We start from the raw sequence: 19,014 nt of genomic DNA, 5'->3' as shown, positions 1-19,014 counted from the left end.
CGTCGTCTGTACAACAACAATTGCTTTAAACAACTTCTTCTTCTTAACCACTGATTGGAATTTAACTAAATTTGACTGGAAGCATCCCTAGGTGATGGGGATTAAAAATTGTACAAATTGTGTGGCTGACCCCCAAAGGGGGCTGAGGGGCGGGGGCAAAAGGGGGCAATTTGGCTATATTGCTTTAAGTGACTTCTTCTCTGGAACTAAGTGATGGGTATCAACCATATTGGATTGGAAGCATCCCTAGGTGGTGGTGATTCAAAATTATACAAATGGTGGGCTGACCCCCCAGGGTGCTGAGGGGCGGGGCCAAAAGGGGGCAATTTGGCTATATTGCTACAAACGACTTCCTCTGTAGAACTATGCACTGGATATCAATCATATTTGATCAAAAGCATTGATGGGAGGCAGGGATTCAACATTGTTCAAATGGTGTGGCTGACCTCCAAGGGGGCTGAGGGGCAGGGGCCAAAAAGGGTTACTTGGCTATATTTCTTTAAGCGACTTCTTCTCTGGAACTAAGTAATGGATATCAACCATATTCGACTGGAAGCATCCCTAGGTAGTGGTGATTCAAAATTGTACACATGGTGGGGCTGACCCTCCAGGGTGCTGAGGGGCGGGGCCAAAAGGGGGCAATTTGGCTATATTGCTACAAACGACTTCTTCTGTAGAACTATATGCCATGGATATCAATCATATTTGGTTGGAAGCATTCATAGGAGGCAGGGATTCAAAATTATACAAATAGTGTGGCTGACCCCCAGGGGCTAAGGAGTGGGGTCAAAAAAAGTGTATTACTTGGTTGAGATCCCCACTGTATAACCATATATACAATTGCTGAGTATAAAGAGAAGAATGCACATTTGCTTCCAGGATGGCCCTAGGGTTTAGCCCCACCCTTGGAGACATACTCCCTGACCCATAACTTTAAAACGGTTGAGATCCCCACCCCAAAACTATGTATACAAATGCTGGGCATAAAGAGACAAATGCAGTCATGGTATTAGAATAGACCCTGGGATCTGACTGAACCCCTACGGACCTAGTTTCTTAGTCACAGCTTGGAAACAGTTGAGATCCCCACCCTATAACCATATATACAATTGCTGAGTATAAAGAGATAAATGCACATATACTTCAAGGATGGCCTTAAGGTCAGCCCCCCCCCCCCCCTTGGAGACTTAATCCCTGGGTCATAACTTTGAAGTGGTTTAGATCCCCACCCCAAAACTATATATTCAATTGTTGGGCATAAAGAGACGAATGCAGTCATGATATAAGAATTGACCCCAGGGTCTGGTCACAACCCTAGGGACCTAGTTTCCGAGTCACCGATTGGAAACAGTTAATATCCCCACCCCATAACCATACATCAAATTGCTTGGCATGAAAAATCTAATACAGATATGCTACATATTCCCTTGTATCTCCTTTGGAGAATATTTTGTCATAATTGCTTAGATATCCAGGTGAGCGATACAGGCCCTCTGAGCCTCTTGTTAAATATTGCACAATGAAAACGTGATATACATATAACGGTACTTATATTTTTTTGTATTGAGAATTGTTCATGTAGTACTTATAAACACTAGTCAGTTGAAATTATATTTCAGTGTCTTAACCCCAGGTACTCGCACTATATAGTTTGATGTTTATATTTATATCAGTCGTATGTTGTATCATATATGAAGTGTATTGAAATAATCTTACTGGTATAATAAAAAAAAACGTCATTTAGGCATTAATCTGAACATCATTTTTTAGTTAACTGACACTTTCTTTTTGTATGCGTTGTGCATCTTATGAATTAAAAATAATGGAATTTGACCATTAATTTGCACCCATTATTCGGTACATTATTAATGGGTATAAAATTAATGGGTTTTTTAATGGGCAATTAACGGGTACATTTGCCAGTAGTGCAAGATTGTTCTGGGTTTACTTATTTGACATAGTTCTGTCAGGTTAATTTGTTTAAATTTACATCATTAACTCACACCTATGTTCCCCATTTCCTTTATTTTACGTTTTTACCTCGCCTGTTCGAAGAACAGAGAGCTATAGCGATACCCCTGGAGGGAGCGTCAGCGAGAACATTTTAAAGTTTTACCTGCAAGTTATTTAGAAGCTTGTAATTCATTAAATGTGTACTAGGATGCTGATATTTGGCATGGAGGTTCCTGTGGGGTATAATATTGATGTAGTGAAGTAAAAATTAAAAAAATATTTCAAGTTTTGAAATTTTTTCACCTGTTTGGAACTTTACAATTTTACTAAAAAATCTTTAAAGGCGATAATTTTTTAAACAGGCGAGCATAGGGTGGCTTTGACACCATCTCTGGTAAGTAGATGTATTGCTGATTTTGGTCATATATTTGTGTGATGCTTTGATCGATATACCACGTAGCTACATCCTGTCCCATGATAAATGTAAAAGATGTTTTTGATTGTTGAAATGCTACCTTTCAATTTTTACCTGTTATTTGTGTTAAGAGTTGAGGATATATATGCTACATTTCACATTAAATTGCTGGTAATTCGTGTTAGTGTTATCCCCTACATCTTTAATTAGTTTGATAGTTGGAAGAAAACCTGAGTGTACAGTATTGTTAAATATCTAAAGATGTCAGAACTTAACCATTCAAAATATTTTACATTTTCCAGGCATGGAACTGTTTTGAAATGTGGATACATGTCACACTTACGTAGCATATAGCCTTAAGTTATGTATTGTTGATTTAATAAATGTTTTCTAATGATTTACAAGTAGCTAATCCATTTGAATAAAGTAACTGCCAGTTTAATTTGAAGTTATCTTGTTTTGTTAGATAGAAGAGTTCATTATGGACCCCAATATGAAAGTTTGGGATTATCAGTTTGTAATTTAAATGTGGATATCCCATTTTGCAAAGTATTTTCTAGGACTACATAAACATACAAAGACAAAAAGTACCATGGTATCAGAATGTTAGGTTCAGAATTGTGTGTCCCATTGTTAATATTGGCAATAATGTGATCAGGACATTTTATATATTTTTTTAGATCACCCGAGCTTTGGTCAAGTGACCTAATCTGATTGCATTTTGTCCGTTGGCGTCCGTCATCCGTCGTGCGTTAACTTTTTACATTTTCGACTTCTTCTCAAGAACCAGAAGATCTTTTTTTTTTCAAACTTGGTCAGAATTATCCTTGGTAGATGAGGCTACAAAATTGTAAAATTGGTATTCCTACCCCAAACCCAGGGGCCAGGGTGGGGCCCCAAAGGGAAACTTAATCAATCTTTTAAAAATCTTCTTCTCCAGACTCAGAGGTCCTGCAGTCAATTTCTCTGCATGGATTTGGAAAGATCATCAAGGGGTTTATGTAAATTGTAAATTTCACTATCTCGGGCTATCCATTCTCCCTTGGGGAGGGGGTCAAGTTTACTATAGTTTATATAGGGAAATAACACTTTTGGGTATATTTTGTCAATTTTTAGCTGGAAATTATTAATACTTAGAATGATTATGATGCCAGATGGCAATTAGATGGTATGAGCAAATCAGATCCTGCCCCATCCCCAGGGGCTGAAGGGGTGGGGCCCGAATGGGGTAAATGGTTAAAAAGTTAAAAAAAATCTTCTTCATCAGACTCCAAACAAATTACTCTTCATGGATAGAAAGGTCCTTAGGTGCATTATCAATTTGAAAAAATAAGATCTAGCCTTGCCCCAGGGGCTGGAGGGGTTAATGGGCCAAAAAGGGGAAAATGGCTGATATTTAAAAAACCTCTGCACTCATGATCAGATGGTAGAAGATTCAAATTTCCTATTTGGGATGGAAATGCCCTTATATAAGTTGCATTATATAAACTGTTAGTTATATTACCCTTTGGTCATCTGTTCTCCTTGGTTTATATAGGGAAATAGCACTTCTGACCAGATCTTGTCCATTTTCAGCCAGAAATAATTCAAACTTGGTTGAAATAGTTATAATGAAATTGATATAAAATAGTATCAGAAACTAAGATCCTGTCCTATCCCAGGGGTTGGCAAGAGAGGAAAATTGGCTAAATAACAATAGATATTATATTTCTCAATAGCAAAATAATGTATTTGAATAGTTTTTATACGCCTGTCAAATTTGACGGGAGTATTATGGTATGGCGTTGTCCGTCCGTCCGGCGTAAACTTTTGTTTGTCCGGCAATCTCCTCCTACATTTTTCGACCGATCTCTTTGAAACTTGGTGTACATTATAATCATGATATGAAGTTGTGTCTCCCCTAAAAGAATTTTGATTCGACAATTTTTCCAAAAGTCATTGCCCTTTGTTCATTTCAGTATTTGATTTTTGTCCGGCAATCCCCTCCTACAGTTTTCAACAGATCTCTTTGAAACTTAGTAGGCTCAATAATCATGATTTGTTGTTGTGTTTCCTTGAATAGAATTTTGATTCAACGATTTTTGCAAAAGTTATTGCCCTTTGTTCATTTCTGTATTTGATTTTTTATTCCGGAGATTTTCTACTACATTTTTATAGCACGTCAGCTAACCACTCTTTGAATGATGCAGATCTTATTTCAATGTAAGAAAGTATATAACACTATATGGCATTCGACGGGCGTATATTGTTCCTCCCCGCGGTATTCTTGTTAGAGTTCTTATCCTATGGTGACATATGACAAGTATTGTATTTCACTTTGTTTACATGTTGATTTCCACATCACATCTCAATAATGAAATTGAGCTACCAGTACCTATGATATAATTCAGGTGACCGCTAAGGCCCTTGGGCCTCTTGTTTTATAATATTATAAACAGTAAATTTGTTGTAAATTTGCAGTAAAATGTTTTACTGCAGATGGACATAGTGAATATTTCATCGAGTAGAATCACAGATGTTTGGGGACTGAACACATCTTCTGTTACCCCTTTTGCATGTATGTAAGAGACAGCTAATATGGGAACTGCAGAATTTTGGATTTGGTTTTGTGCCTATTCTTGGAAACAGAAAAGTGACAAAAAAAGTTTGCGGTTTCTATTGCGACATTTGGGCTCAAGTGACCTATCGCAATCATTTTGTTCTTCGTCGTCCATCCTCTGTCATCTTTAAGTTTGGTGAATGGTGAATGGATTTCTTTCAAACTTGGTAATATTTATCGTCCCTGGTGGATGTGAGTGTTAAATGGGCTCCAAAGGGAAAGCTTACCAATGTTTCAAAAATCTTTTCCACCAACTGATGAACAAACAATACTATGTTATAACTTGGGTTACTGTTAAAGGGCGTAGGCCTTTTGTTGTATCCTAAACCTCACTTTTGGCCCAAGTGTTGATCATTTTCCCAAGTGAGGAATGCAGTGGGTTCTGTCCCAAGGCCGGGACATACTGAAGTCCATAAAAAAGTGGTTGTTATTTCCTGCTTATAGTTCAGCATTTAGAGAAACAACAGCAGCTGGTTTACCTGTTGTAAGTAAAATGTGACCAGGTGGAATATACTGTGCTGAGTGTCTTCAGCGTGGTATTTCAGTTTGGTATATATATATATATATATATATAGCACTCTAAAATCAGATCCGTGCTATTACAAGAAGGCATGCTACACACATATACCATTCCTCCTGCACACATACATACAAGCAAGCATGCTATACACATATACAATTCCTCCTGCACACATACATACAAGCAAGCATGCTACACACATATACCATTCCTCCTGCACACATACATACAAGCAAGCATGCTACACACATAGAAACACATCCTTAAAGGTTGGTATGAACTTGAATTTTATTAGGATGTTGAAACAACATAAACCAAACCAAATATTCCGTGAAAAATAACACACATACACCACTGACAAATCTAAATCTTTATTAATTGGTTAATATTTCGATGTAAATATCACAGACCTTTCTAGATGATGTTAAACAAATATAAATTAAAACATCCAGTATATGTATAGCTAGTAAGTAGTGTATTAAACAGAACTTAGTAAAAAGTACTTTAACAGACTAAACACATGAAGCCTATCACAATGAGTATCATGAAAATTATATGAGACCAACATAGTCACTTGCAGACTAAAGAACATAATAAACATTAACTTAAAGTGACCTTAATAATGACCCCTTATGAAATGTAAATTTGCATTATAATCAAAACTTAAAATGGTCAGCTTAAATGGAGAGTCAAATCAGATGTGGAAAACTTAGAAGCTAGAATTTTGACACGATTTTCCATATTTTGTTTTTAGTTTTTTTTTTTAAAAGCTACAGCATATTGAGGCTTCACATTTTCTTTCTGTTCGTTTATGCGGACCAACCGGTTTGTCGAATGTTTATTTTAAATGTACTATTTTAGGAGTAAAACTAGTCGACCTGCAAATGTTAATGCAGGCCTTGAAAGTCTTAATGTGAATAAAGTGCTGAGGCTCGTCAGAAAACAACATCAAATTACTAGGTTCCTCCTTATTTCATAAATGATTAAATCTGGTCCAACTGGTCCAACTGTTTGGATTGCAATAAACGGAAGCAGACCAGCAAATCCCGAGCAACTAAATTAAAGGAACGGTAATTACTCTGGCTATCTCCGGATATCAGCTAAAAATACATCAATTCATTGCTATGGGTTCTGATACTGCTTGAACATAGAAATTGTTTAAATAATGTTATGAAATTGAATTATCATCTGTTAAAAGTTGATTTTTTAATTTTCACTTATTTGAAGATGCAGTGCATCATTCTGATAAATGGACTTATAATTACCTGTCAAATACAGCATTATTTTTTTCTATTTAACCTTGTAATCAGAGGACATAACTGCTGTAGTACTGAAATATGATTTCTATTTAAACATGTGATCTTACAAAACTGACCCATTGTAACACTAAGTCCCCTCCTGATAAGGGGAGGTAACTGACATAATCAGAAATAAAAAAATTAACATATTGATAGGGATATAAACTTGTAATCCAGCAAAAGTTCACAATGTAAGATAACTGTTCCAGTACAATAATAGATCTTCTATTAAGAACCCTTTTACTACTGTAGACCATAATGGACTCATCCAGATAAATGCATGGTAGAGTCTACTCAAATTACATAGAGGTGAAAGGGTTAAAACATCTGATCATGTGATAATCACATGACTGATCTAGTACAGCAATAAATCTATTAAAACAAGGGGAGGTAATTAACTGCTGTCTACAGGGCCAGGTATTTTGATTATAGTTATCTAAGTGGCACCATGATCTACCTTCCAAATCAATGGGCATGATTGATGGAGACAATGATTTCTACCATAACACAATGTCATACATGATAATGATATATATCGACAAATAAATATCAATCACAGAACTCATGTAAATGAGCGAGCTCAGTCAATATTCTGTAATATAACCCCAACAGAGGTGCCATCCAATGATGGGATGTTACAGATTTTTATCTGGAATAACCTGATCTTGCTAATTAGTTGCAGATAATTGATTTTTTCTTGCACCTCATAAGTTCGGAAACAACAGGTATCCTGTCTTGGGCCTCAATATGATCTGCACCACTAAATCCACATTTAAAAGCTTTCATGTAAACAATATAATCCGTGCTCAAAAAGGTGTAGATTTCAAATTCAAAATATCAGTGTAGAATAAATATCCTAAAACCAATAAAACCCCTGACAAAACTGGCACAGGTATCATTCATATATCCCTGTCCCAGGTGCAAGAAAAGTACAATCTAGGATACCCAAATTTTAAATTTGAATTTTTTATTTGCAAGCAATTGAGTAACTCCTTCTGCAGATACATGTTAGAATAGAACATCATGTAGTAGAGAAAACAACAATTTGATATTTTTGCCATTTCAATACATTGACCAATAACAAGGTTAGCATTTATGAGTCATTTTGTCTTGTTAATAATGTGAATTAGTATGATCATAGTTTCTTACAATGATGTCCTCAATGACTTGGTAACCTTATTATTACAATAAATACTAAAAGTATTTTCTACCTGTCGAAAATGTTACGAAATACTGTGTAACATATTTTGTTATGATAATTCTCTTTAGGGGCTCATCGAAAAAATGAAAAGAGCAAACACAAAATGTCTCCCTTCCACATAAACGATTTCAAACATGAATTACGAAAAAGTTTACCAAATTCCTATCCAAACTCTCACCAACACAATCAACGTTTGAAGATTTATATAACAACAATAATTTGCATCACATTAATATCAATTTGATAATTCTAAAATGTCTTATATTTAATTTTTTGAAAAACGTTTCTGGCTTCCTTTCATATTGAACTTGTTATATAATGTCTATACTGTAGGAAAATTCCTAATTGGCATACCTATGATGACTTAGTGTTTATTTGTAGGTAAAGAATCACAGTATTCACCTCAAATAAAATGTAGGGATATCAGTTAAATGTTAAATACATGATCATAATAGATTTCATCAAGAACATTGGACGTAATTCAGTTTGAGTAAATTTCGAAACACAAACAAAGTAGCACTGTTATGACAGAATTTCACAAATATTGATAAAGTGCATATTTACGATAAATTGTTGTGTCACCATGGTAAATTTAGTGAATTATCGTAGTCATTATATTAAAGTTTAGTGAATAATTGTATCGTATCATCACAATACAGAAATAATTACAGAAATGTCACAATGTGTTTGCTCTTTATAAGTCTTTTTTTTCTACAAATGGTTCAATATCAATATTTTTTCAACTAGAAAAAAAAAAAAGTTCTTCATGTGAAAACATCACTTGGTAAATGCTTATCCTTTAGCACGAAAATCTGATAAGATTCTATTACGAAGTAGCATCACTACCCTATCTTTAACACTGATTTCAGAAGTTATTTGCTTTCCATCAAAAACATTGAGTTAGCTGAAAGTTTCACTACAAATGCTGACTAAAGTTGATATAATTTGCTACATACATTTCAAATAAATTAACTATGGACTTAAAGTACGATGTGAGGTTGGCCTCAACTGGGCTGCATGAGAAGTGGACGGAGGTGTAGATATCACAGATCTTCAATAACAATGAGTGTTTGTTGCCATGGAGACTGGTTTCCAAGGTAACAACTGATTAAGTGATGACCAGCGCCTTGATCAGGTCGAGGTATTTCTGAATGTCTACCATTCCTTTGGCATTCCTGCATTTGTCAGCGGCATCCTCCAAAAATCGCTGAGGAAGTGGTAGTCTATGTTTGAGCGATTCTTCCACCACTTCAGTCATGTGAACTCGACCTAAGACATTTACAACAATTATTATACAATATATAAATATAAGACCTACATTGAAATGACTAAGTTTTGCATTGTAATAATTTGTATGACACTTTTTTCATCAATCAATGACTTAAACTTACAGAAATATTGACATATTTGCAAACAATTATTAATATAGGGCTATTTTTTATATGATTTACTCTCTATAACAGAGTTCCCAGCCCTACAGAGTAAAATCTCTCCCATCTGTATTATATGACTACCTCTCTATATCAGACAGTTCCCAGCCCTACAGAGTAAAACCTCTCCCATCTGTTTTATATGACTACCCTTCTATAACAGACAGTTACCAGCCCTACAGAGTAAAAACTCTCCCATCTGTGTTATATGACTACCTCTCTATATCAGACAGTTATCAGCCCTACAGAGTAAAAACTCTCCCATCTGTTTTATATGACTACCCTTCTATAACAGACAGTTACCAGCACTACAGAGTAAAAACTCTCCTCTGTATTATATGCCTACCCTTCTATAACAGACAGTTATCAGCCCTACAGAGTAAAAACTCTCCCATCTGTGTTATATGACTATACCCTTTTATAACAGACAGTTACCAGCCCTACAGAGTAAAAACTCTCCCATCTGTATTATATTACTACCCTTCTATAACAGACAGTTACCAGCCCTACAGAGGAAAAACTCTCCCATCTGTATTATATGACTACCCTTCTATAACAGACAGTTACTAGCCCTACAGAGTAAAAACTCTCCTCTGTGTTATATGACTACCTCTCTATTTCAGACAGTTCCCCGCCCTACAGCGTAAAAACTCTCCCATCTGTGTTATAGGACTACCCTTCTATAACAGACAGTTTCCAGCCCTACAGAGTAAAAACTCTCCCATCCTTGTTACCCTTCTATAACAGAGTTCCCAGCCCTACAGAGTAAAAACTCCCCTCTGTATTATATGCCTACCCTTCTATAACAGACAGCTACCAGCCCTACAGAGTAAAAACTCTCACATCTGTGTTATATGACTACCTCTCTATTTCAGACAGTTCCCCGCCCTACAGCGTAAAAACTCTCCCATCTGTGTTATAGGACTACCCTTCTATAACAGACAGTTATCAGCCCTACAGAGTAAAAACTCTCCTTTGTGTTATATGACTACCTCTCTATATCAGACAGTTATCAGCCCTACAGAGTAAAAACTCTCCCATCCTTGTTACCCTTCTATAACAGAGTTCCCAGCCCTAAAGAGTAAAAACTCTCCCATCTGTGTCATATGACTATACCCTTTTATAACAGACAGTTACCAGCCCTACAGACTAAAAACTCTCCCATCTGTGTTATATGCCTACCCTTCTATAACAGACAGTTTCCAGCCCTACAGAGTAAAAACTCTCACATCTGTGTTATATGACTACCCTTCTCTATCAGACAGTTACCAGCCCTACAGAGTAAAAACTCTACTTTGTGTTATATGACTACCTCTCTATATCAGACAGTTATCAGCCCTACAGAGTAAAAACTCTCCCATCCTTGTTACCCTTCTATAACAGAGTTCCCAGCCCTAAAGAGTAAAAACTCTCCCATCTGTGTCATATGACTATACCCTTTTATAACAGACAGTTCCCAGCCCTACAGAGTAAAAACTCCCCTCTGTATTATATGCCTACCCTTCTATATCAGACAGTTATCAGCCCTACAGAGTAAAAACTCTCCCATCCTTGTTACCCTTCTATAACAGAGTTCCCAGCCCTACAGAGTAAAAACTCTCCCATCTGTGTTATATGACTATACCCTTTTATAACAGACAGTTCCCAGGTCTGCATACAGACTTGATGATGTCTATGAACATAAACTTGATGATATCTATGAACATAAACTTGATGTTGTCTATAAGCATAAACTTGATGATGTATATTAAAATACCTGAAGATGTCTATTAACATACCTGATGACCGGTATCTCATCTCGTCAATCCCGTATAGGCTTTTCCCTAGACTTGTGATGGCTGCTACAAGTGCCTGTCTTTCCTCATTTTTATGGTGAATTATCTCCTGTAAAATTGACAACAAAACAAACTGGTGATTTCCTTGTGTCTTTTAACAGATTTTATTTGTTGTTAGAAAATTAACTTCCAAATTGAACATTCGTTCATGTCACCCTTTTTTAATCATGGTAGTGATGACCTTTCACAAAGGGTTTCTTTATGGTTAAGAACAATTAAGTTACGAGAATATTGAAGTCCTGTTTTAAACTTATTGACAGTGACATTCTTGCACAACTTTATGACAATGAGCCCTATACCACGATAAAATTAATGATTCTCCAGTCAAAGTGGTTGAGATAGAATAGTTGAATGACTACAAAAGGCAACAATCAATTCCTAATTTTAAAAACATAACATTAATTGAAATAATTACCCACCAGCCTAATCACTGTTTAACGACATTTTTCAACCCCTAAAAATTTGGTTAATATACAAGTTAGAAACTCACAATTTTACATGTAATTTCACTCTTCTTAAGTTTTTGCTATCAAAAAATTTTGACTCGGTTAATGGTTGTATTTTAAAGATACATAAAAAATAAAATCACCTTTGAAACAACAGGGCCCTATTATTTTTGTTTTTAATTACGCCAATTTTTACATGCATTTATCAACTGACATTATTTCAGAGTTAGAGAATTCAGATAAAAATTCTATGGAACAATTCTATGAAAAGTACTAATAAAACAATAACAACATTGATAATCATTGATTTATTAAGGCTTTCCTTTTTTTGAATCAAATAAAGAACGTCAATAAAAAAATCAATAAATATACTGTTTAAGCAGTAATTTGCTCTGCTCTAAGCTGGAAGAATCTCATTAACACGATCTTTGTTTTTGTCACCAAATTTTTTAAACCAAATTTTAAAAAGAATCTTATAAGGAAATCTATAACAATATCTTTCAATATTTCAAATCACATTCAAATATATGTACCTAGGTTCACACTCCTATGTTTTTACTACATATATGTACAAATGTAGAATAGATTCACATGATTTTATCTTACATTTAAAACATCTGAATAACTACCAACAGAACGACAGTCTAGTGTGAAGCCGAACCATAATAGTTTGTTATAAAGCCCACACAGAGAAAATCATACCATAATTGTGTAAAGTTGGAAATAAAAGACAATATATTACATAGTACATTTTGTAATCAGTATATTAAACAAATTAATTCAAGGAAAAAGAAAACATTAATGAAACAGTTACATGTACCATCTATTAATTTTGTGACATATTTCACTGATGTAATCTAAAAAGAAAACTCACTTGAAAATTTATAGTTACTTTTTTTGTGAAACATTACATAAAAAAAAACGTTGGCAGTGTACGTGACACTGTTTCGTTCATAGGCTGTTTCCGTATCAAAACGAAAACATTCTTTCAACTTTTTAAAGGAAATAAAGTACAAGTGGGCTGGACTAAAATACAAATACACAACTGTATTGAAATCTATTACTTAAAGACAGCAGTTGTTTATATCCCTTAGATACCAGTTTATTGTCAGCAATGTAACACTTGACTGAAGAGGTGGTCAATTTCAATCAGAGTAAACAAGGTATGTTTAAACAATATGACAGAATTATTTTCTGATATCACGTACACCACACTTCATACTTCACTACACGCTGCACATGTTGATCGTTTAGATGGGTTTTTTCCTATGTATTCTTTAATTTAAAAACAAAACTATAGCAAGAGATATATAGTGTACAATAAGGTGTATATTTTAATTCTAACAGAAACCTGCTAACTCAAAACATGTTTTAGAAAACATTTCCATTCCAGGAAAGGACAAGTAATACTTACAAGGTTCTGATACCCAATAATTATGAAATAAAATAGCAATTAAAACAATACCTCTTCAATTCTATACGCACACACACACACACCGACCCACACACACAAACACACCCCCACACATACACACACACACCACATCATAACATAGAACACAAAGTTAAGGAGGCCATAATAAGCCAGGGTTAGGAAAACAACAAGATGGAAAGATTTCTTAGAAGGGAGGTAAGTAATCCTTTTAGCATGATTAGTAAAGTAAATGTTTTTGCATAGCAAACCATTATTTAAATTGTCAAAAACACCAATTAATGCACATACTAGTTTAAACATGACATCTGATTACTTTTAGAAGTTTTAAGTGCAAATTAAACCGATTTCAAATTTAAACAGATCAAACCATTCCATTTAAGGCACTGTTTATGTATCCATTAGCAACCACACAAGTACCAGGTAAGCATATCTATGTACTTATATATATAATTAGTAAACATAAAGAACAGTCTATTCTGATCCAAACTCATCAAGTTATGTTACTACTTCAAATTAAATGTGTTTATAAAAGTGAGAAAAAAACAACCCCAAGATTTTTTAATGAGAAAAACAGAAAGTATGTCTAGACTCGGTATAAAGTCTTTCAGCTTATCTGAAAGTATTACCTCATTTCGGTCTTGCAATGCCTTAATTTCATTTTCCATCTTGTCAATCTCTTCCTGCAACTGTCGGGGTGACTGTGTAGGGGTATATTTGCCTATGGGTGGGTATCTAGAGTTGACCTGTGGTATCAGACAAGGATGCTTGTTACTCATCACATGAAAACAAGTCACCTTACTATGCTAATACTCTACTTTATATATAAGGTTACTATGTTTCTGCTCAAGTTTGCGAATTGAATCTTTGGAGGTCTGACTTTTAACTTTTCCGTTTAAGTAATATTTGCCATATATACATTTTCAAGATTTCTTCTCCTTATGGTTTTTAATTTCTCTATATACATGTATATCATTTTAAGATTCGTTTTCCAATAACAGTCCCTGTGCATGGAAAATATGGTACTGACAGGTAATTCTAGATTTAAAACATTGATCCTGTTCATGACTTATTTTACAATTAATGCAGCAACACAAACATCTTTTTACCCTAAAATTTCATTTTTTCCCACAAAAACAACTTTTATTGAAGTGTATACTTGTACCACACATTATCTGGTAGCCACATGGAGGGATAGTTTATAGATATTATATATCTAGCAGGTCATAACAGAGCATGAAGGGGATGGGTAACTTTGATTTAACTCATTCACCCCTGAAATTTCATAATGAACTATATGCCAACCTTTGAATTGGAAGAGATCAAATGTGTCTTCAGGGGTGAAATTCAGTGAATGAAGACTCCAAAAAGTTTACTTATCTTATTCCATAAATAAGACATTACTTATCTGTGAAACAATTAAGATAAATATTATTCTGAGAGAGTATCAGAAGCATGTTATTTATTATTATATATAGTAATTCATCATTATATATTTTCAGTTTTAGTTTGGAGTGTAGATCATCATGCAAGGCAAAGTGAAAGAGTAAGAAACAGTGTTAATGTTGGAGAATATTTATTTTTTCTGTTTTCCTTCAGAAATAGAAATACAATCATATCACATAACTTTGTGTCATTAAACATCTTAAAAACTTATTGATCAGAGGTAAACAAATCAAGACTTAAATCCAATATATAGACTTATTATCTTAAAATTTAAGTTCATAATTAATAAAATTGTTGGCATATAACCAAAACCAAAATATTTGATTACCGGGTATGACTGATTTCTTGATGAATCAAGAATGATGTCTACCTTGTAAACATAGGAATATGGAATGCAATTGTACTAGATTTATAATAAGAATTTAAGCAAAATCTCATAATGGGAAAAACAATTTTAAAACTTAATGAAATTTGAAGATTGAAGTTCGCAATTAACACTGACAGGTCAGCACATAGGAAAAAAATATGTTATACAGCATGGGCTTGTTGCATGGGCTTGTTGTTTGTAGATAAATTAGCATAATGAGAAAATAACTAAAATATGAAATAGTTTCATCATTATTGAATTTAACAGTAAAAACTATTTAATCATCTAAAAACAAAAATTGTGAAAAAAATGTACAATGTTCAAAAATTGAGTTAACATTTCTCATATAACTGGGTCAATACGATCCAAAATAAGCTTGTGTGTATATAATGATCAGAAATCCAACAGTAAGCTAAAGTAGACATATGCTTATTCGTTATCATAATTGGTAAGAGAGAATTTAAATATCAAAGATGATGTAAACTACTAATACATGTACTCTGTTATCGTTATGTAAGTCACAGAGTACTTTAGATGTTCATGACACCTCCCAGGCACTATATTTTAAAAAACATAAAGATGTTTCTTTTTACATTTTTCATTAGGTATTCAGTTAATATACTGGTATGTGTTAGCTCCTCTTTATTTCCGGTACATCCAGTCTTACAGAAATTAAAACACTATAAACATTGTAGGTTCAACAATTTGAGTAGAACTGATATACAGAGCTTTGGGCATCTGACAGTAGCAGTCTGAATCTCATCAGATGACTTAAGGCACCAAATCAATGTAAATGGGTCACTTTGTGACCATCTAATGATCTACCCTGCTAAACTATGTTCAAAATTACTGATATAAAAAGCTTGTAATATTTATAGGAGACTCAAATCTTAATTTTCTTCATTTGATAATATTTCAATTTCTACTCAAGTGAGACTCAATGCAACTACCAAATGTAACCCGTTTCATTTGCCAATGAATTTTACCAGATTAACATTGCCCGAATATGTTTTTGCGAAGGGAGATAACTATTGACATAAACAAAGATACCACTTGACGAGATTTTACATTTTTTATTGAAGCAACACAAGAAATTGTTCAAACAGCTAAAAACGATCAATCAACAAAATATTATCAGCTCACGGTTGCTAGCGGTAGTGACAAGTCTTGTGACTGGCCTAGAAATTGTATGATGGTCTTTCAATGACAGATTATATTTTTAGCTCACCTGGCCCGAAGGGCTAAGTGAGCGTATGCCATGGCGCAGCGTTCGGCATCCGGCATCCGGCGTCTAGTTTTTTCTTTAAAATGCTACTTGTCCTTAACGGCTCAGAGGAATTTGACCAAATTTGGTCTGGAGCATCATTGGCCAAAGGGTTCTCAGTTTTGTATAAACGGAGGGTATGGTCCCCCTGGGGGCAGAGGGGTGGGGCCAAATAGGGTGAAAATAGGTAAATCTTTAAAAAGTCTGCTTCTTCTCAACCAACTAAAGGATTTTGCCCAAATTTGTTCTAGAGCATCTTTGGGTAAGGGAGCCTCAAGTTTGTATAAACAGAGGGTGTGGCCCTTCTCTCCTGGGGCATGGGGGCATAGGGGCAGGGCCCAATAGGGGAAATAGAGGATTTTTTTCTTCTACTAGGGATATAAACCAAATGCCGTCTGAAGCATGCTTAGGGACAAAAGAATCAATTTTGTATAAACTGAGGTGTGTGGACCTCCTTCCCTCGGGCAGATGGGTGGGGCCCATTAGGGGAAATAGAGAATCTTTGGGCAAAGGGAATTTAATATTTATAAATGGAAGATGTGCCCCCCCCCCAGGGTCAGATGAGCGGGGCCCAATAGGGGAAATAGAGAAAAATGTTTTCCCTTCTGTCCAAATGAAGGGATTTCAACCAAATGTGGTCTGAAGCATGGTTAGGGGGGAAAAAACCTCAATTTATTTAATTTGTGTAAAAAGGTGCATTGTCAGGCCCAATAGGGGAAATAGAGGAAAATTGGGACATAACAAAACAGATTTATATGTAGTTCTTCTTGCAACTTTGTTCCTTGCACTCCTTTGATAAACCTGTATGATATTCAGCAGGTTTTAAATTAAAAAATAAAATACTAGGTCAGACTCACTATTTATACAAAATTGATTTACCTTCCCAATAGGATGCTACTGTTCAATTTTAGTCAAAATAACTTCATCCCAATGGAAGAAAAAAAGCAATTCCTTCATATCCCTTATTGGGCCTGCCTCTCTGCCCCCAGGGGGGTCAGGCACACCGTATATACAATATATGTTCCCCTTCACCGAATAATGCTTCATACCAAATTTGGGCAACATCCTGTCATTCCTACAGCAGAAGAAGAATTTTTGATGAATTTGCTATTTTTCCTCTATTAGGCCCTGCTCCTCTGCCCCCAAGGGGGCCATGCCCACGGTTTATACAAAATCCCCTTGGCCCAAGGTTGCTCCAGACTAAATTAGGATAAAATCCCTTAATCTCTACAGTAGAGGAAAGATTTTAAAGGTTTTTCCACTTTTTCCCCTATTTGTCCACGCCCCTCTGCCCCTCGGGGGGTCACACCCACCGTTTATACACAATTGAGTACCTTTGGCCCAAGGGGGCTTCAGACTTAATAAGGATAAAATCCCTTAATCCCTACAGTAGAAGAAGGATTTTAAAGGTTTTACCTCTATTTCCCCTATTTGTCCCCGCCCCTCTGCCCCTAGGGGGGTCACACCCACCGTTTATACAAAATTGAGTCCCTTTGGCCCAAGGGGGCTTCAGACTAAATTAGGATAAAATCCCTTAATCCCTACAGTAGAGGAAAGATTTTAAAGGTTTTACCTCTATTTCCCCTATTTGGCCCCATCCCTCTGCCCCTAGGGGGGTCACACCCACCGTTTATACAAAATTGAGTCCCCTTGGCCCAAGGATGCTTCAGACTAAATAAGGATAAAATACTTTAATCCCTACATGTACAGTAGAAGAAGGATTTTAAAGGTTTTACCACTATTTCCCCTAATTGGCCCCGCCCCTCTGCCCCTAGGGGGGCCACACCCACCGACAAAATTGAGTCCCCTTGGCCGAAGGATGCTCTGGACCAAATTTAGTCAAAATATATTTGGCCGTTCAGGACAAGTAGCGTTTTAAGACGAACGCTGCGGTATGGCATAAGCTCACCTGGTCCGAAGCTAAAAAAACATGTTGATTGATTTATAAGGATCGAATCTTGCTTTGGTCGATTTCATAGGGTGATGAATTGAGTTGGTCTTGAAACAAATTCAACATGAACTGCTTTACAGTTCATTAAATTTGTTTCAATGACCAACTCAATGCATCACCCCATGAAATCGACCAAAGCAAGATTTAATCCTTAAATGAATTGAGTTGAAATCTAAATTATCTCCCCTTGATGAATGTATGTATGTTGTACTTAACCAGTGTTTTAGTGACATTTATTGAATTTTGTTGAGTTACTTATTCCAACTCTTGCATTATAGATGTCTTAATTTAGTCATATGAAAATCTCTATCAGCTGAACGGAATGTGATGACAGAACTGCACACACTAGCAGCTGCCAAACTAATAACAAGGTATGGTACATGATTAAGGCATTATGACATTAGCCACTGATCTAACCGGTCTGTGTGTGTTACAGGTACTTTTATTATATTCCACTGGATTTATATTACCTACAGCATTTTTAGGTCACCTGAGACAAAGTCTCAAGTGACCTATTGCGATCGCCTTTTGTCCGTCGTCGTCGTCCGTCGTCCGTCGTGCGTCCGTAAACAATTTACATTTTCAACTTCTGAATGAAATTTTCAATGAAATTTTGCAGGGACCTTCCATGGACAAAGGTCAACAAAAATAGTTGCCGGTTTAGTCCTACGCCCCCAGGGGCCTGAGGGGCGGGGCCAAAAGGGGTCAAATTGACTAAAATTTCAAAAATCTTCTTCTCCAAAACCCCTGAACCAATTGCAATGAAATTTTGCAGGGACCTTCCATGGACAAAGGTCAACAAAAATAGTTGCCGGTTTAGTCCTACGCCCCCAGGGGCCTGAGGGGCGGGGCCAAAA

The 19,014-nt window shown here is 35.6% G+C and overlaps 1 protein-coding gene across 1 annotated transcript in view; it reads right to left on the bottom strand.

The window, feature by feature from the left end:
* Window positions 1-5,846: 5,846 nt before the first annotated feature.
* The window catches only part of LOC110451489, a gene marked incomplete at its 5' end in the record, with an annotated part of 35,115 nt that continues 21,947 nt past the window's right edge, over window positions 5,847-19,014 (bottom strand). Inside the window, 3 exons of the mRNA XM_021499532.1 lie at window positions 5,847-9,255; window positions 11,195-11,300; window positions 13,759-13,875. Coding sequence (XP_021355207.1) covers window positions 9,095-9,255; window positions 11,195-11,300; window positions 13,759-13,875 — 384 coding nt within the window. The remainder of the gene's footprint in view (window positions 9,256-11,194; window positions 11,301-13,758; window positions 13,876-19,014) is intronic.

The sequence above is a fragment of the Mizuhopecten yessoensis genome, unplaced genomic scaffold (genome assembly GCF_002113885.1).
Source record: "Mizuhopecten yessoensis strain PY_sf001 unplaced genomic scaffold, ASM211388v2 scaffold6087, whole genome shotgun sequence".
In the NCBI taxonomy this organism is placed as follows: Eukaryota; Metazoa; Mollusca; class Bivalvia; order Pectinida; family Pectinidae; genus Mizuhopecten; species Mizuhopecten yessoensis.
This window is presented reverse-complemented; position numbering and strand designations above follow the sequence as displayed.